This window comes from Glossina fuscipes, unplaced genomic scaffold (assembly GCF_014805625.2).
Source record: "Glossina fuscipes isolate IAEA_lab_2018 unplaced genomic scaffold, Yale_Gfus_2 112, whole genome shotgun sequence".
In the NCBI taxonomy this organism is placed as follows: Eukaryota; Metazoa; Arthropoda; class Insecta; order Diptera; family Glossinidae; genus Glossina; species Glossina fuscipes.
The window spans coordinates 9,356,321-9,376,812 of NW_023998455.1; the positions used below are offsets into that span (position 1 = coordinate 9,356,321).

A 20,492-nucleotide genomic window follows, 5' to 3' on the forward strand; every position below is an offset into this window, starting at 1 on the left:
CGAGAGCTCAATATGCAAGTTAAAACGTAACCTATGGTCAAATAGGACGCCTAAATCCGTAATCGAATCGACGTCCTCCAACTTATGCGAATCTATGAAATACTGAGTAATGAATGACTTTCTTCTTGAGAATGAAAGCTTCTTACATTTACTCAGATTTAGTTGCAGGAGATTCAAAGAGCACCATGCAACAAAATTATCTAAATCACCTTGAAGCTGATGTGATTGCGATTCAACAGAGAAGGAAGAAAACAGTTTCACATCATCAGCATACATTAAGATCTGGCTGGAATTAACCACCGATGGGAGATCGTTAATGTATAAACTAAATAAAATGGGACCCAAGTGACTTCCTTGAGGTACGCCAGACGTAACGGGGAATTCATCCGAGCTAATGAAGTTAAACAAAACTCTGAAGGATCTATTGTGCAGATAAGAGCTTATCCATTTCACTAAGTAGGGTGGGAAACCAGAGGCTTGGAGTTTAAAGATAAGTAGTCTATGGTTAACCAAATCAAATGCTTTGCTTAAATCAGTGTAAATAACATCTGTGCGAGAGCCACTAGAAAAAGCCTTGAAAACATGACAGGTAAACTCTAACAAGTTGGTGACTGTAGATCGCCCTTTCCGAAAGCCGTGCTGGTGCGGAGAAATATACGAATTAATGGCAAAGGCTAAATGCTGAGTCACAATACGCTCGAACAACTTGGGCAAGACACTCAACTTGGCTATGCCTCTGTAGTTCTCAACAAATTGTCTACTTCCACTCTTGTGGATAGGAATAAGGAAACTACTCTTCCAACATGAAGGGAAAACACCTGAACACAAGGACATGTTAAAAATCTTTGAGATCACACCACACAACTCGACAGCGCAAGATTTAAGTACACATGATGGAATTCCATCAGGTCCAGGCGAACAACTGTATTTTAGAGAACTTAACCCTTTGAAAACATCATCTTCCGAAATAACCAAGTTAGGTATTGAAACCGAGTTAGTTATAGGATATGGGTAGTTTCCTGATAACTCAAATTTAGCAATCGAAAAGTTTCGTCGGAAATACTCAGCAAATAGATTTGAGATTTCAAAATCATCCGAGGAACCAGAGCCATTAAAAGAAACATGAGAGGGATATGTGGAAATTTTTCTTTTAGAGTTAACAAATTTAAAGAAGAATTTTGGATTAGCAAACAGAGAGGATTTAATGAACTGAAGGTATCTGCAGTAATAATGATGGTTGAGGGAGTTAAATCTATGCCTCGCCACCGAGTAAGCGACATAGTCGAGCGCAGAGCCACTTTTCGAATATTTTTTGAATAGCGAGTTTTTTCTATTCTTGTGATATTTAATTGTCTTATTAAACCACGGGGGACATCTGCTTCGAGGTCGACAATGCTTGATCGGAACAGATGCAGCAATAGCTAGATTTAATGTATTGTAGAACGATGGCATTAAGTTTTCAATACTACCGGTTGAGAAATCAAGCGTCAGATGTGAAAGACGATGTTTTAGTAATACAATATTGATTTTATGAAAATCATAATAATTATTTAAACAAGTTTGAGTTGGCACATTAAGGCATTCCAACAAACCATCATTAATATGATGAAAGGAAATGCATATTGATGGATGATAAGGATCCTCAGGTAAACTAAAAGGTAGGGTATAAAGACGAATGTATGTGAAAATTGACAAAACACTATGTAAATTGTGCTCATAGATTATAGGCGGCGGTCATCAAAGGTTAGTTGCAAAGAAAATATAACTTGTTAGTTGTTGTAAAGCTTGATAAGAAATGATTTACCAACATGCTCGACTAGAGCTGTTCTTGTCATTACACATAGCACGGAATGTCATTTTGCATTATACTGTTGCTAATTAAAAATTGTTAAATGCCAAATGATGAAGCGAAAGTGCATGGTTCGGCGTTGTAGGAAATTAGTATATATATATACCTTCTAATTAACGCTATATTCGCCCGTCTTTCAGGCAAAGTGGGTATAAAAAAGTCGATACTTTAAACTGTGCAATGATTCTTCCATTATTCTGGGTGTGTGAAGCGTGTTATTTTACAAGTCCATATTCTTACATGTCATGTTATCTTAATCGAACATAAGTTTATTGTGCTTTGCTCATAATTTCAATTTTATGCGTTGCTTACCAAACTTGATAAGCATAGCTGTAATATAATTTCGTGGTAAACGTATAATAATCTTAAATATATAAATACAGAAAGATTTGACTTCAAAACACAGTTGTGAATCAAGCATACAGATTGGCGAGGCTATCTTCAATTCGCTCTAATCAAAAACATTACTATTATCGTGCCATGTTTTATTTGAAAAATGATTTAATAGTTAATGTTCACAACCGCAAATGTAGCCCGATAGACCGTTGATATACGGGTAGGCTATACTGATGATGCAAAATATAACCGAACATCTGCGGATGTTAGATGATAATTGTGGTGGCCTTCTGACAAATAATTGCAACAAATAAGTCGAATAAATTGCAGGTTAGAAAACCTTATGTAGACTAGATCTATATGTGTTTTATTTTGTTTTCAGTTGAACGATCTATGACATTCTCAGTTACTATAAAATTGAGTTCATAGTTTTTACGGTTGATTGTCATGATTTTTGTTTCAGTTTCAGAACATAGTAATAGTCACCGATTTCCGATTGACGGTGAGCAAAAAACGAGTTGTGTGAATATAATCACATAGCATATACTGACCTTACCTTCTTTTCGATTAAAGTTGTCAACGAGGGTTAGAGGTATATATAATAGCAAATGCCCGCAATAAGGAGAATTATTGGTTTAATTAACATTAACAAGTAAAAGTGTTATGTTCGGTTATAGCAGAATATTCTCTACACGCTATCAAAAAAAATAAGATATCTTTCAGGATTATCCACAGAATTTAGGCGCAAATTATATCCATATGATACAGGTATTTTCATGTATATGACACGCACATATACATGGACGGGCGGACGGACGTGCTTAAATGCTGATCAAGCGTATACATAACTTATAAAATCGCTCATGATTACCTTTGGATATTGCAATCATTTTGAGAAAAATGAAGTTATCAGTGCGTTTAAAGATTTACTTATTTTACGTCTAGAGCAATACATATATTAACCGTTTAGAAATATACGAACTCGCGGTAACGAATTGTAAACCGAATTGTATCCCAAAAGAACGAATGTGATTTCAGATATTTTCTTACTGTTCACCTTTGCTAAAATTGGGTCCATCCATATTTGATAATAATCTACTGCTTGCCTCTTTTCTGGATATTCCTCGACATTTCAGAATTCTAAATGTTCAAGTCATTATTACCATATAAATACAGTTTGTAAGCAACTTGCAATATTACAAACAAAAATTAGTATACGACGTCTGAGGTAGGATGAAATTTTCTTCTACCTTTCAATTATATATATGAAGGTAGGGATGGGAATTAAAAAATTCGACCCAAGCCAAGCATAACTTCATTCTTACTTACGCATTGTGTATAACACATATCAAAACCACACGTCCTTTATAGAAGTCGAAGCTCTTACGGAGCACAAACAATTGCATAAACTTGTAAGAAAAATATTCGAAACTTAAGTAAGTAGGTGCACGCTAACAAAATTAAAACTTTCACGAAATGCCTACATACATGAGGTGTAAGCACTTTTATAAATATATGCGCACAAGTATAATGCAAATATAATATTTAGGAGGCCTGCATGCAGGCAGGATGTGAATGTAGACATGAATACAATATAAATGTATGCACGCATTTGAATATATGAGCATGTATGAACTATTAGGCGCTTTGATTTTTCTTGTTAATGTTTCTTCTCCTTTTTATTTATTTATTTATTTTTTTTTTTTTTGTTTCATTCATTATATCATTCTTTTCACTTCGGGTCAATTTGGTTGGTTTGTTAGCATTTGTCATTGGTTTCCTTTATATGATGTATGCATGTTGTATGCCTAAAAAATTTGGAGGTTACACCAAAAAGAAGGCTACTGCTCCTTGAGAAAAGTGAGTGTCCGCGCATAAGAAAAAGTAAAAAATAAACTTAAGCCTTATTCACGCTAAAAGACCGTTTATTTGCAAGTAAAGCGTTAAAGCAACAAGGTTAAACGTGCCCTCAAATGTATAATATTTAGAGCAATACAATATACGATAATCGTTTAGTTGAACTTTTAAGCGGTTCTTTGTGGAAGTGCAAAAATCAAACACTATTTGTTTTATTATACAGTTTACATAAATTATTTAAAAATGCAGCCGTTAAAACGCTTCACACAGTGCGGTAGTTTAACTATGCTATTTGGTATTTTTATTATATTGTTTGGAGTGAGTTCTACAGCATTGACAACGTTCGGCAAATCTAGCAATAATCCAGCACCTACTTCTGGACCTATCGGTATGTTAACAAATACATTGAAGATTGAAGAAATAAGTCGCTGCTCTAATTAAGCCAACTCTGGCGTATTATTAAAGGAATACATGCAATATACAAAAAAAAAAATGATTCAATCTTTAAATAACAATATCGACAAAAATCAAAAGCTGTTGTGAATGGGTATTTTAAAAGAATTAAAGAATGACACCGCTTTACGCACTCAAAAGAAATTCACTTAGTTTTTCTTTCTCAAGCCTTTGCTAGAAGTTCTAAAACGTGCAGGTTGTTGGTTGTGGTCTTGTGACATCTAGAGAATAAGGTTAGCCTAGTATGATTTAATTTGATTGATTGCCTTAATCTTCAAAAAATTTGCATCGAACGAGAGACAGAGATAGTAGTGAAATGATTATCAGGCGACAACTTAAACTTCGTTCCCAAGACCCAAAAAGTACATATCTGAAAAATTGCATTCATCAAAGCAAAAATTAAAACAAACATGCCATTAACTTCTACTGGTCCAGTTTTGCTTGCAACATGTTCAAAAAAGTTCTGTGATCTACGCCATTAGTAAAGTACGGTCGATTTCTATGCATAAAACTTAGTTTTAGTTCTACATTATAGAGTGGGCACTACTATGCTACAGAACTGCCACGATTGAATGAATATTGGCCTAAGAATTTATTTAAAAATTGGTTTTAGGCTGCTTTAATGCTTCATAACATACGATTTTCAGCCGTTGGTTTCAGGTATTGGAAACTTCGCCAAAGTCTACGGTGACAGCAATAATCATTTTGAATTTGAAATGAGATAATTCAAATTTGTCTCAGTGAGGAGAACCTAAGAAAGCAAATTATGCAATTTGTGGGTAAAAATCGAATCATCTGAATTCATAAAGCCTTGTTGTGTTTTATTATATGCTAGAAATATCTAATGTAACTGTAACGTGAGTGTAGAATGAAGTGAAAAGGCGAAAGTTAGGCAAGAGTTACGAAAGATATTTCTGCAGGCATACTCTGAACGGAATGGAGCCACAAATTTTACATAATATATATATATATGTATAGACATGTATATAAACACATATCTCCTTTCCATCGACTTACTACATTGTTTTACTTTGAGAATTGAACACGTAGTCAATAAGCAAACTATACACACGCTGTGGCTAAGCGTTGATCCAAGGAATACTAAATTCCAGTCTATTGGTCTTAATTTTTCGATATTACTAAATGGAAGGATCCAAAGTTTTACTTCATTTGCTACATATTGCTTCATTTTACATCTTCAATAATATTTTTAATAATCCTCTAAGTTGATCTATTGGATGTCGGCTCTAGGTGAACAAGTAATATATATCGTGTACTTTGTACGCGTGTCCGTCTTGAAAAAATTACAAGAAATACAAAATTACTCTTCCTCTCCTCGTAATATATTAAATACATATATAGTAATATTTAATCTTACAGCGTGTTTTGCATTCTAATCTCGGGTATCTCTGATGTACAAAATGACCGAATTTACGCCTAATAACAAGTAAAAAAATCATACCGGCTCACGGGGCAAATTTAAAGGTTTTTTTTTTGTGACTAAACACACATACACGTGTGTGTGAAAAAAGTACATGTCCGATTAAGAATAGAACAACGATATTCCACGCAACATTGTATGAAGACAATACGCAACAAACACAACAAACAATGGTTAAACAACCAAGTGTCAGTGCTCACTTACCTATCTTAGATAAGATCTAAAAATCCAGAAAATATGCGGCACATGGACGGGTAGAACACCGGGTAAGTCGCGAATGAAATGTTGCTTCAAAAATATGGAAAGAAATCTTTCTTGCGTCGTACCACACGACAAAAAAGGAATATATTTTGAAAATATGAAGCGAAAAAAAAGTATTTTATATCCAAGCAAGCCAAATCGCTTCGAGAAAAATAATACTCTACGTCTGGTGGGATCAGAAGATGTAGTGTGTTATGAATTTCTCTAGGCCAATGAAACCATTATTGCGGAAGACTACCAACAGTACTTGATAATATCGGCCTAAGTATTAGAGAAAGGAGAAGCAGATTACGAGGCATAATAATACTGGATGGCAATGTTCGATCGCATATTACAAGAACCATGCAATCGTTTAGAAGCATCGTACTGATCCGCTCTGTTTCTCAGCTATTTCTTCACATAATTAGCACATCTTGACGGCTTATTGCCAGTTATACTTATACTTAAATACTTATGGCGGCGTTTAAAAGAAAGTGTTGTTTTGGAGACGGGTCTCAAACGACCCAGAACTAAAATTATTACAATTTGGCATCATTATCATACATACACATATATATACAATTATAAAGAATTTGATGGAAAAGGAAAGCGTTCTCTTGCAAACTTTTGTTTACTTACTTGCCTATTGTTAAGAGGATATTTAATTCTTGGTACATAAAATACAAATAATTTTGCCATAAGGAAACTCCAACGATTCTTCCGAAAAAAAAAGGATTTTTTTGTTAAACAAATCAGAGCTTAATATCGAATAGGTGCGATGGTTTCATATAATAACCTCTGGCTTCGCTTTTGTTTTTTTATATATGATGAATAACAGAAAAATAAGCAAAATATATTAGAAAAAAAATATGTATTGTTCAGTTAAAGGCCGCGAATGTAATACACATGATGACTGCGTCGCAATTGACAAATCGAGCTGTGTCAAGGATCCGACTGATTACAACATGCGTTGCTTATGCGGGGATGATGCACCTCCTAACAACGGATTGTGCCCGGATGTATTAAAAGGTAAGCAGACAGGACGTTTTATGTGTTACCAATTTTCTGATAATATGAAATCATCTTGAATTTCATATAAATTATTTTGCGAATGTCCAGTGTTGTGCTGAAAACAAAAGAAAAAATCAAATCTAGAAAATAAAAAAAAATAAATTAATTAAAATTATATCGAAAATATGTATGTACGTAGACAGGTGACATTATACTTCAGTTTTAGCGAACGCGAGCGTTTCAAAAAGACATAAGGATTTCAACTCTTTCCAAATAGCATCTATTTTATCGCCCTTTGGCATCTAGGCTTTCGTTCGCAGTATAAGATCTTTATTAGAAAAGAAGGTGTTTGACGAACATTCACAGAAATTGTTCATTACACGTACAAGAGGGATTTCGTCTCTGTAAAGTAAATTGTAAATCTCTCTCGCTCTAATTGATATTAAGCAAGAGTAAAATTAAAACAGAAACTATTATAAAGAAATTATATAATGCATCACAAATTACCGGCAAATGAATAATCAAATTATAAATTCGATATAAAATCTGAAAACGACTTCTCTGATTAAATGTGTCGTATTCTAATTTAAATGATTTTTGCGGACCGTTATTCTCACTTTTTACTGCGGGCCTTATACTAGACTTAATTCAACGTTGACCTTACTCTTTCATTGTTACATTGCCAATATTGTAATGTTATCAAAAAGTCATTTAATGTGAGTATTGCTTCCTCAACGATTTGAATTAACAAACGAATAAATAATTAAAATCCTGCGTAATGACAATAGTTTCCAAGGATTGCAAGACTAGTTCACCTCCTGTTTAATATTAGATCGATCGGGAAGTCTTTTCGTTTCTTTTGCTTAAAATAAAAGAAAATTTTTTTGGATGTTTTGAAATGTCGTATTCGATAAATGTAATCTCTCAGCCGTCTTACGAATTGTTATTCGTCGGTTTACCAGTTTTGGCCCTGATCTTCTATCAATATATCTTCTTTACGCACATTCAATAGCTTTTGCTTGCTTGATTTTTACTTTATCGATAGTAAAAAACCAAAGAATGCCGAATTACGCGACTTTCCATAGTTAATAAGGTACCAAACAAAGGCTATTCCAAGAGAGAGAATCAATCAAATCATTTCAAAAACAAGCCTTGCTGTATTAGCTGTAAAATATTATGTAATGAAACTGCAGCTCAAGTGGAGGCTTCGCTGTGGAAATATGCGCTTAAGTCCACTGTTGGGAAGAAACGAAATAACTTTCCGCACAATCTAAGTTCTTATGATGCATATAGCAAAGCATTTCATATAAGAGGTGCCATATGCAAGCTTCACTTAGAACATTAATGAACGTGTTTTGGTGTGAGCTTTCTCTAATGATTTGCAAATATATGAAATGAAGTTTAAATAAAATGCCGTACTTGAGTTTATTTACATAAGAAAACAGGTAAATGTATATATATGCGCGGATTTTATGGCACCTTTGAGCACTAATGTGTAGATTATTTAATATTAATCAAAAAGGTAAAATGCTTACATACAAATTTAGTAAAAAGAAAGCACAAACGAAATGCTTATTATTCTAAGCTTCTTGGTTTTGTTTTGTGTACATAAACTACTATAGAATTTCAGTTAATTTGTACGCTCTTATTATTACTGAACTTGGAACTCTATTTGTTTTTTATTAGGCTTACGTCATAAGTGCAGCAACAGTCACGAATGTGAAGATGGTATGGTATGTCAATTCGAAAACACTAATCGCACTATTGGTGTTGCTAAGTTCATGTCAACAAAGACGAGGTTATGCTTATGTGACAGCGAAAACGGTTACTTCGAAGATACATCACATGACATATGCAGTGGAGGTAAGATAATATTTCCAACACAATATCAGGTGTTCAATAATGCTTAAAATTCTTGTACCTACAACTCTTGAAATCAAAGTAAAGTAAAACACAAAAAATAACTTATACTATCCGGCTGAGTGGCCGAGCAAATAGAATCTTGACAACAACTCAATGGTCGTGAGATAAAATCTCAAGTGGGGCAGAGTTTTCAATAATGCCGATAGCGTTTAGATACTAGTACTTTAGGACTTTAGTCTTGGAGCTACACTAACTTTAAACTTTTTAAAATTCGTTGAACGCTTCGTCGTACGCTTTTCGAATTGCTCGCACATGCAATTCGAGCAATAAAACTCGTACGCGTTACGAATGGCAAACAGTTTCCGAACTTACTTAGTAGATGAGGGTAAAATTTAGGGGCACACATCTCTAAATTCTAAGGAAATGAATTGTAGTACGCATAGAGGTATAATGTATACAAGGACGTTAAATATCTCGGCCTAGAATTAAAAATATCTTGAGAGAAGTAGAAGTTTGTGCAGTTTCACTGGAAAACTCTAACGAGAAGGTTCAGAATAGTAATAAGCCGATCGGATTCAAAGCTGTAAACAACTTAACACAATTCGTTAGACACATTGAAGCACATTTAAAAGCAGAAAAATATGAGGACTAGTTAGAAAATTATTGCCACACGCATCACCTTCACCCTAAAAGGAGCTCCCTACTCTAAAGTATTGGATGAATGTGGATGATTTTTTCTGCTTTTATAGATCGTACGCGAAAACACTTATTTTACGTCTACAATGAATTATGAGTAATGAGCGAAAACGGTCCTATTCTCGGTTTACGTCGCTCCATAGTCGTGTTCTTTGATCGATTTGTTCTATTATCAACATCAAGCTGCCTGCAAGAACTTTCAATATTAAGGCGATATCTTAGACATTATACAGAAAGACAGGCTCAAAGTGTTAAGTTATTATAAGTACTTGTTCACTTTAGTTACCATTAAATGGCCTTAGGAAATGAAATATATATATATAATTATATCCATTGCACTTAACAAGGAAATATAAAGGTCTCTTCGAAGCTTCTCGCATTAATAAATATTCGGGTTCCTTTGGCTAAAAAAGATTTACCTAACTAAGGTAGATTTACCATACTTATCGTTTTGCTTTACGTGAACAATAATGTCACAAATAAAAGAACCGTCAAAAACCCAAACCCTAAAACCTAAAACCTAAAGCCTAAGTTAGGCGGAATGCAAGCACACGATATTTTAATCGGCAGCACATAAAACCGGCAACAAGGTCAACGTCCACTGATTATTGTTTTGCTATATACACTAACTAACTAACTTTTGCGCAATGGTGTACACTATTTGTTGCAATAAATACTCCGTTTTCAACTTGTTGTTAATACATAGCTTGCAAAATTTAATGGTTATCTATCCATTGAGTAACTAAGTTCCGTCTGACCTTCGAGGCACTTTGCATCATTTAAAGGAGCTTCCAAATGCTGTATTTCGCCATCCTCTGCTTGTTGAACAAGTTAAGCACACTCACTAAGGCCACCTGATGGAATTAAACAAAGATGCTAGTTTCTAAGATTCTTACAATGTGGACGAAAGTATAAATCATTTGTTTAGGGATTGTAAACCTTTAATATTCTTCGTCGCGTATTCTGTTCAGTTACTATAAAAATCTTAAATATCTTCTGAAATCTAAAACGAAGCAGATGTTTATTCAAACTAATGTAGAATTCAATCTAAATAGTTTCTGTTTACGTATGACGTCATAGTATCGATCTGCCCAGTAGAAATATTAAATAATGCCCTTATATTAATATCAGATAAATACATTTGTGTGACTCTACTAATTACAAGAATGTGAAAAAATACCAATGTTAGAATTTATGGGTGTTTGGTATAAAAAAAATTCAACATAACGTGAATAGTAAGTTTTTCTACTTTTTTTTTTCACTGTTTGAACAGCTGCATTACCGATAAATCCGGGTACATTGATTATGAAGAAGATATTCGCCGTAATTTCAACTCTAAGCTCAAATTAAAATCACAAGTGCAGAGATCGGAGCCCGACTAAGAGAAAGCCAAGCAGAGATGCCTCTTCTGTTCGAATCTCAATAACATTTAATAAATTTTACGTACCTTACTGAAGACTTTGCCATAAAATGCTTTAATTTCAATACAAAATGTATTTTGCTTATATGTTTATTCATTTCATAGTTATACGCATACTTTTTGGATGTAAGACATGATAAAAAATAACAATTGTGAAAAAAATATATAATTAAATAAAATCAGCACGCCGAACAAAAAATTGATTTCATCAATAAACCCTTAGCTAAGTAAATAAAGCAATGAAAAAGATAAGAGCAAAAGAGAAGAATCCTAGAGGAAAAAGGAAATAGAGCGCGAGCAAACCCACGCAGAGATAAAAATAAACGAGAAACAAGTAGTAAAGTTCAAAGTTCGCCGTAGAGAAAACCAGTAATAAAAAGAATATCAAACAAGTGAAAATATTGCACTAGTACTATGCCGACTACTAAATACCCTACACCATATTGTATACTCCAGTTGTTGTTTTTAAAATTTTTCGAAAATAATTTTTTTTTTAAATCTATCATGTTCTTCACAACATTGACGAACATTCTATTACTTTGACTTCAGAACGAAAAATGATGAATAGAAAACAAGTAATAAAATTAAATACGGTCAGGACCGAATCTTTTATATCCATCACCGTTATCCTGAAGAAGAGAAAAGAAGTAAAAGAACAAACTTTTCATGCTTTACAAAATGGAGTGGACGCAGCTGATTTTTTCTATTTTCAAATGAAAAACTTTTGTCGTAGAGGCATGTGCGCTTACAAGGTGCGCGTGAAAAGTTTAGGTCAATTCCAAGCTCTTTTGCACACTTCTAGGCGATGTCTTCATTTTCGCTTCATTTCGGAATAATGTTTACCACAAATAGTAAAAAGTTGCCATTATTGTACACTTACTACATCATGAACATGCATTCAAATTTTTGGGCATTTATTTTCTATAGGTTATGAGTAATGAGCAAAAAACTAATTTTTTATTCCTCTTGGTGTTCTCCATTGGGGTGTTCTTAATTTAATTGACGTTGTGGGCCTGTCCTTCGAACGATTTGGTCCATTTGCAATATCAACCTGCGTGCGTGACAGCTTCATTTTTGCGACCAGGAGAATGTTTACAACAGATATTACGCAGACGGACATGCTTAAATCGATTTAGAGTGCGATCCTGATCAGGAATATCTATACTCTGTGGGGTTTCTGATACTTCCGTCTGGCCGCTGTAAACGTTTCGACAAAATGAATCATACCTATCGTTCTTCGGTGATGAGTATAATGACATAAGGCTTCCTCATCTAGCTGTATTTCACGAACAAATTTTAAAAAAGAAAAAATGGAAACTTCTACAATGATATAAAACACCTGAAAGCTAAAAACTTAAAAATTTATGAAATTATTGCTTTACTTCTTCCCTTTCATATCACTAATGTACATATTTCCGTCAAAAGTCGACAAATTTTCTACAAAACAGAAGCAATTGAAATGTCTTGCGTTTGTCAATATTTTGGTAACAACGCAACTCGAGCAATTCCTCCCTCCAATTGTATAGACAATGGTGTCGATAAAAAAAAAGTGGACGAATATGATGATCCGCAAATAAAGTACGTCTGGCGTCATTTTTGCTTTGATCTAAATGACTAATTTTAGAATTGTGTAATTGGTCTGCAGTGGGTGTTCGTCGACAAAAAGCGAAGTATCAGCCACCGAATTAGCAGCTGCTCGTGCCGAAATATGGGTGCTATCGAAGAATTTGACAGACGCTCAAATATCTATAGAAAATCTTGAAAGCCTTCTAAAATACATAATTGATAAGCAGGGTGCATTGTTAAGCGAGCTTTATGCATTAAAACGTATTAATTCTGAGCTGCAAACGGAATGTAGTACGCAACGCGATTATCATACAATCGAGAGAAATGCAATAACTACCGAATTGCATAATATCAAAAAGCTACTCAGCAGCCGTACTATTCTTCTGGTTTGATTGTCGCACGCCCAATAAGCTTTTACATTTTCTTTTTTTCCACAGGAAGAAGCACTAAAAAAAAATGCTGAGCTAACAAACGCAGTTCAAGATGCAAACGAAAAAATTTACGTAATTGGTATGAAATTTCTGAAATTAAAGTCAACTCGATCTCGACAATGCTCTGAACGCTCAGGTTCAATTCATTCTTCGGAACCAGTACAATAACCCACGGAACACACACCACTTCTGCGCTTCTATATATATTTATAAACGTTTTTAACTCTCATTATATTAAAAACAGGACTAAACTCCTACTTTTAAATACTACACTATTTAGGATGAATTATAAAATTTTAAAAGACCAAGGATGGTAAGTGGGTGTTTTATATCGAAAAACATGTCAAATTTAAATATTAAAGCTTTCGCACACTTCTACTTTTTCTACACACATAGAAAATTTTGTATCAAGCGTTCGTCCTTATATACCAACACTGCAGACAACTGAATACAAGTCCTTGGTGTCGCGTGCGGCCAAAATCATATTTTTATATATTACAAGAAACTTCGTTTTATATTGGCGTATAATACATGTGTATTTCTTCGTACGAATTCCGAAAGTTCGCAGTTGAAATTGAAATGTTACCATTGTGCCAATATTTCGCTCAAACATTAAAAGTTGAACCCTTTTTCCATTGTAGTTCTGTCCACAGTCTTAACTTTATTAATTATTGACGTTATTTTTTTATTTTTATACCCCCCTCCACCCGTGGTAAAGGTTAATTTAGGGTTATTAGGATATACAACAAGCAGCCAGAAGTATTTAACCGCCCTTCTTGTACAATTATCTGTCCATGAAAGTTTTCCACAACGTACCTCGCAATTTTTAAGATATTTTGATAAGACATGGTAAAGCCGCTATTGATGAAAACATATAAAGCGTTTTGAAAACCTGTAATAAGTGAAGCGGTGCACGCACAGATGCATAAATCTTATTCATTTTGGGTGTTTCCTTAAAGAGAATTTTTTTCTTTTTAAGTAAGTTGAAAAAGATTGTTTCGCTTAAGGTTTGATCCCCATGTCGTCAAAAAATTGTTTCCGAATTATATGCGTAGATAATTTTCGAGAAGGTAAAAAGAAGTTTACATCGATATGTGCTACAAAAACCATATTATTAATGAAAAATGAACTAAATCTTGCTATTTTTTCTCTGTCGCCTAATTAATTTACCACATTATATAAACTGAGCTAATATATGGCGAATTAAAGTTGTAATGGACGAATGAATGAATCAACACAAGAAGTAAAGTGTAGCGAATACGTCAGCGGGACAGTAAATACCAGTTCGAAATTTTTCATTTTTCCTTTTACAATATATGGCGGAAAGTTGCCATGCTGAAAAAGACCTCATCGGCACAATACTAAGACCTTTTGTCGCACAATTCAATGTTTTAAATGATCAGAGAGCTATTTTATCATTTGCCGTTGTCGAAGCACTTTGATGTAAAGTTGTCGCAACATTATCCTGTAGCACGTAGAGGCACTTGTTTAATAATTGATGATCGTTTCTCGCTTCAATTATCCAATTTATTTTTATAATTATCAATTTATTTTTATAAATTCTTCTTTTTTTTTTCTTTTTAGAAAGTATGGAGAAAATACTTTTCCGCAATGCAATACAATTTTAAAAATTTTCCAGTGCTTTTACTTATTTAATATATTTGCTTTGTTACATTACAAAGACTTTTTCGATTTTCGGATTAGAAAACTTCGTATTTGTGATAGGGCACAGAACTGTTCCATTTTCCTTTGTTATTTCAGGTAACGCCTAAAAATATAAAGTGGAACTAATGAAATAATTTTAATCAATTTTTATTTAAATAAAATTGTTTTAATCGCCCGAGAGGTATCTACTCGTAAGTAGCAAGTGGGTTTTATTGTATTCGCTCCTTTAATGAATTTTCGATGATTGACAAATATCTCTGGATCAAACAGGGAAAAATTTTATACGACTTGGGCGCAAAAAATAAATTTCAATAATGACATCATTGCAAAATTATTTAAAAATTACTATGCATTGCACGTCGTACATACTTCAATGCACATTCTTGTACCTCACATCATTTTTTCTAAATGCGCGTCGACAGAAAATTCGTTGCTTCTTAAACTCAGTGCGCCTTTTTTCAAAGGAGAACCGTAAGTAATTTTTAATCAGTGCAAACAAAGAACTAGGTGTAATGAAATAGATGGAAAAGATAGAATGGTTTCTACCAATTATTTCTCCTACTTGAAATATATTTATCAAAGTTAAGGTGGGTAGGCGATTTAATAAAAATGGAACATAAAAATAAACCCACAACTGCCAAGCGTTTAATTATGTCTTACCAATTGCCCAAAAATTTGACCATTCGGTAACATCATTGGTAAATTGTGTTCATTTAAAGGAAGTCCAGTAATTCTGCAAAAATATAATATGCAAACCAAGCTGAATTGTTTTAAAGCAAAAGAAATTTTCTTATAATTCATTTATTTGATTGGAGCAGTAAAAAGGAAAATGACTTCATTAATATTGCTCAGAAAAAAGCCAGCAGCCAAGTTAGGTAACACAACAATCTGAAACATTGCCAATTGAAGTCAGTTTTCAGATTATAAGTTTCTTTTCAATCGATTAGGAATATGCTTCAGCTTTCTATCCCAATTTTTGAGGTCTTTATAAATCGTTAATTACATGTAACGGTTAAAGCAATTCAGAATTGTACGCTAATCAAGAAGATATAGACCTATTTATTGCAGTTGTTGAAGACAAGTTTAGAGTGTTAAAAGCGGAAGGACAAGTTTAATACAGCTGTATTGTTTAGTAGTAAGGTCTATGGTCATATGTCTATCTTCTCCAAAATCAAGAGCTGTCATAAAATAATTTTTCAAAAAATCAATATCGTCTCTTGTTTATTATATTTACAGCCAATCTTTTAGCGGGCAGCAAAAAATCGAGTAAACTTAATCTAAACTGGAGCTTCAGATTGTTATGCGTCGCTTCAGAATTCAATAATATAAAAATTTATATGTAAAATTATAGATTTGTTTTTTTGAATGGAATACTGTTTATTTTGAGACATGAGTAGTGTTTGTGTTCATAGCTTACCTGCAAATTAGACGACTCTGAACGCAATGTGAATAAGGTAAATGTTTTGCAATTTGATTGAAGTCTTCCTGACAAACCGGGCAATTAAGATTTTTACAAGTTATAGAGTAGCACTGCGGTGTTTTTAATGCGGAGAGACCGGCCTATAATCAAAATGTGTACGTAGTGAAACTTACATTTTCTGAACTTTTGATTTACTTGAATTGCAACGGTTAAAAGAGACTGTGTTGACAACTGGAATAGGCGATAGTTTTCATTCCGAAATTTAATCACAAGTTCCTTCCAACGTTTCATACCAAAGAGACTTTTGTACGGTTCGATAGCTGTGTTGGAAAAAAAAATTTTAATATTTCATTAAATTGTAAAATCTGTTGATAGCGTAAGGAACGTTGCAGTTACTTGTGTCAGGCTGATAAGCTAAAAGAGCCATACATTCACAAATTTCTTTTATTTGAGTTTTTTCGAATGCAGGAAAATGTTTTCTAGCGTGCATGACGGCTTCTGCTCGTAAATTTTTACGAATTAATTCCACAAATTCCTGAACCCGTAAATCAAATTCTATGTTTGAGTTGATCTTTCTTAACTTAGATTTGTTGTCAATGCACCAGAGAACACACTTCGTCGTTTTGTAATTTGCCAAATCATTCTCAACTTCACGAGAGACGTGAAATATATCTGTAAAAAAAATAAGTAAGAAAGTTATACTCGGTTGTGACCGAATCTTTTAAACGCGTCGCTGTTATCCTAAAAATTAGAAACACCGCAACCCTTTTTGCAAGAAATGTTTAACTGAAGGAGCTTCGAGAAAGCTATGCTAACGGGTTTCTTTTTTTTTTTGGAAATACCTAGAAATAAAAGTAAACACTTCCCGAAGGCATTTGTTAATTTACTAGAACAGCTAAAAAACAACAGGTGAGACATTGGGCTGTAACTACTCACCAAGGATTCACTTGATGGAGACTGTGTGCTTCGGGAAATAGCACGAAATTTCAAGGAAAAAGTTTTTGAATTGTTCTTCAAAAAAAAAAACCTTTTTTCGAAAAATTTGCAGTAGTTTTGTGTCCCAATAAAGGTTAAATACAAGAAATGATCATATTTTTTCTACTGAGCAAACCAATCTGATTTCGAAGCTTTTTTAATCTTTAAATAAAATATCTAAATTCAAATTTTCTGTTTTTTTTTTTGCGACTCTGCTAATATTGTAAAAGTCTATTCAGTGCTTCCTGTGGTACACACATAAACGGCTAAATTAATGAAACCAGTGTCCATGAATAACGAAACACAGCAACTTTTGTGAAAAAAAATTGAAACCCCATCGTAACTAGTATTACTTATGACTTACCTAAATTTGTTAGATGTTGTATATTAGATTGCGAAGCAAGACGTTCTGCAGTTTTGTAGTAGCCCATTCGTAGCAAATGTTCAACCACCATTCTGTCGATCCTAACCTGGAAAAAATGGATAAAGCAGAAGTTAATTTTTTAACGGAAGTGGAACGTATACAAACTTGCATTAATTTACGACATACTACAATGAAGACTTCTCTCGACTGTCAGAATAAAAGTGTTGTTTAAAAAAATGAAGACTGACCCTGTTCGAATCGAAAAATTATGTCATTTTTAGTCACGAAATCCAACACTCACAAAAAATAATATTTAAGAAATTTTGTCATCTGAAGTCCGACCTATTTCTGTCTCACTCTTCTAGTGTTTTCATATAAAGTGCACATAGTAATCACGAATTACTATGAGAGAGGGTTTTTTCCCTCTCACATTTCATGGTTATTAATAATTATCTACGACTAGGAACATTTCTTTAACGCAAATTATTTTTTATGTCATGCTACAAAACAAGGCATACATGAAGGTTTATTTAAAACTTTGAAGTGCCCAAAACGTCGTTTGGTGAATGTATGAAAAGAGACTGTAAAGAGTTAAGTGTTCCGCATTGCGTAAATTCCTAGCAAGGGCCCTCTTGAAGTTTCGTCTTCTCGAAAATTCGAAATTTTTTGTTTCGTGGTTATTAACGTAGGCGGAGTTCTCATGCTTAAACTTATTATTTTATTAACGTTAAAAACGTTATTGTGCAAAATTTTCAAATATATGTCGGCTGAAAAGTAGATCTTGTATTTAAGAATTTGCTGGTCGATTTTGGACTCTTTGCGGTTTGGTTTGGAGTAGTCCGGCTGACTTTGCCTCCTACATTAGTTTCAGTGCAATCATTTTATAATTTTACTACGAAAAAAAAAAGAGATCCGACAACAAACAATACAAACAAACAAAAATGCAAAAATTATACTGATAGAGAAAAGATTTAAAGGCTGAATGACTTTCTCTAAATGTTATGATATAATCATAAAAAAAAATTTTTTAAACTTAAAAATATGAAAATAAAAAAAAAAAATGATTTGCCAACACAAATTAAAATTTTAAAGTAGTAGTAAGTAATTAGTTACGAAGCTAAAGAATAATGAATAAATAACGTTGAAAATAAACAGAAAATTATTTCATGCTTAAAGCCTATTAAGAATGAAATGTGAAACTGTGTTGCGAATGCTTTTCTTAATTTCATCAGAGTCAATTGACTGAAGAAGACGTAATAATTCATCAGCATACTCTTCAACCCCATATGAAAGCACTTGCAAAAAGAAATATATTGGTGTAAGCTTATGGAAATGATCGTTGAATGTAGACGCGGCTGAGGACGATTAGAGAAGAGTTTTGAATGAGTTTTTGATTTTTACCGGTTTCTCGGTTAATTCCTCTTAAATAATGTGAAAAAGCTGAGATCTTTTCTTTGGCAGATGAAGCAACACAGACATTTTAGGGCAAAGAATCTTCGAGGAAGGGGATTGAAAAGCGACACTTGAAGATAGCTGGACATATCTATGGGTCTGCTCTTTCTATGGCTAGAAAACGTAATTTTTACCATTTTGCGAATAGCGGCCTAACATGTTAGTTTACCATGCCAAAGTTATTCGTCTGTTTTGCGACCATAAGAATTCCCAGGAAAAGCTAGTTTTCTGTTCTGAGTTGTATGGCGAGAATAGATGATTCTTTGGCAATAGATAGAAAATAGATGCCCGCATGAGATTAAAGGCTTATAGTGTTCAATTAAATTTATTATAATTTAAAAAAATGAAATAATCAATTTTCTAAAAGAAAAAATAACCATGTGGTTATAGCGCTAACGTTTTCTCTGCTGAAAAAAATTTTGTTCGTAAAAATTAGTATGTGATGCTAGATATATCAAAAAACAGTTCCTACAATCTTTTGTAATCAGAAGCAGAATAATTTCTTTTGCTTACCCTTTTCCATTTGTCGAAAGAAGCTTGCCAAATCTCATTGTTATTTTCTGGAGGAGCGATTCCTTTAAGATGTTCAATTTTACGCTTACAAACATAGCTCGAGTTTAGCTCATCTTCAATGTTCTCCTCGGCTTTTCTTTTCAGCACTTGTATGCGTTGCACGACACAGCCAACTTCAAGAACAATTAATAACAATTTTGCAAAATTATCAAAAAAAAGATTATCGTCTTCCAGAGCCCAAATATGCAAACACATTTTATATTAATTATATTAATCGACGCAAATATTTACCCAATCTACTAATGTCTGAAATCGTTGGATGGACAGAGACCTTCAGAGCTTTTTCAACTTCTTTCGACGCAAGTTGGACTTGATCGGCTTCTCTGTCTATGGCTTTCTGAGCCACCCGAAATTTTTTGTTAATAATTTCATAAGGAACTTTCAAAGTTGAATGTTCTAAACATTTTATTTCGGACATTGTTTTCAGTAAAAGGTTTATAAAAGCTTCATTATATTACAAGAGATGGAAATAATAAATATTTATCGATATATTTTTCCTTTTTGTTGTTTTTCAGGCATTTTTTCTACTTGAAAATAACAACCTTAAAGATACATCAAATAAGTCCCAAAAATATTTTTTGGCAAATACCAAAATTCGTGAGCATTAAACAACAAAATAACAAAAGTGGAAAGAGATATGTCTCCCGATATGGCTTTTGTGGAGTGAATCGTCTCTTTTATTGGATTGCATTGCATATTTAACACCTCTGTGTTTACAGTCATAATAAGTTGCTACTTATATTTTTGAGGCGTCTCCATTGCATGACAAAATTGGGTATTATTTCTAATTTATAATTAAGACAATATGGAACTTTTACCAAAAAACTACGAGCACATGAGTAATTTTGTTGTTCTCTTCCTTGTAGAATGTTAACAAAAA

General features: G+C 33.3%; 3 protein-coding genes across 4 annotated transcripts; 2 read left to right on the forward strand and 1 right to left on the reverse strand.

The window, feature by feature from the left end:
- The first annotated feature begins 4,061 nt into the window (after positions 1 to 4,061).
- On the forward strand, positions 4,062 to 12,677 carry LOC119639565. Its single transcript, XM_038037014.1, has 5 exons — positions 4,062 to 4,430; positions 7,059 to 7,205; positions 8,874 to 9,050; positions 11,020 to 11,292; positions 12,592 to 12,677. Exons 1-4 carry the CDS (start codon positions 4,286 to 4,288, stop codon positions 11,094 to 11,096), a joined length of 546 nt encoding a protein of 181 aa, XP_037892942.1. The 5' UTR covers positions 4,062 to 4,285; the 3' UTR covers positions 11,097 to 11,292; positions 12,592 to 12,677.
- LOC119639564 (E3 ubiquitin-protein transferase MAEA) lies at positions 7,224 to 20,089 on the reverse strand. 2 transcript variants are annotated; one of them, XM_038037013.1, is made up of 8 exons: positions 19,844 to 20,089; positions 19,553 to 19,725; positions 17,588 to 17,693; positions 16,645 to 16,920; positions 16,444 to 16,568; positions 16,246 to 16,388; positions 15,489 to 15,561; positions 7,224 to 7,302 (listed from the first exon to the last, which is right to left on the reverse strand). In XM_038037013.1, exons 1-8 carry the CDS (start codon positions 20,028 to 20,030, stop codon positions 7,231 to 7,233), a joined length of 1,155 nt encoding a protein of 384 aa, XP_037892941.1. In that variant the 5' UTR covers positions 20,031 to 20,089; the 3' UTR covers positions 7,224 to 7,230. The 2 variants fall into 2 exon arrangements, with proteins under 2 accessions (XP_037892941.1, XP_037892940.1); XM_038037012.1 differs by lacking the exon at positions 7,224 to 7,302 and adding an exon at positions 14,818 to 14,931.
- LOC119639566 lies at positions 12,234 to 13,661 on the forward strand. Its single transcript, XM_038037015.1, has 2 exons — positions 12,234 to 12,744; positions 12,812 to 13,661. The coding sequence occupies exons 1-2, from the start codon at positions 12,626 to 12,628 to the stop codon at positions 13,122 to 13,124; spliced, it is 432 nt and encodes a 143-aa protein (XP_037892943.1). The 5' UTR covers positions 12,234 to 12,625; the 3' UTR covers positions 13,125 to 13,661.
- Positions 20,090 to 20,492: the final 403 nt, after the last annotated feature.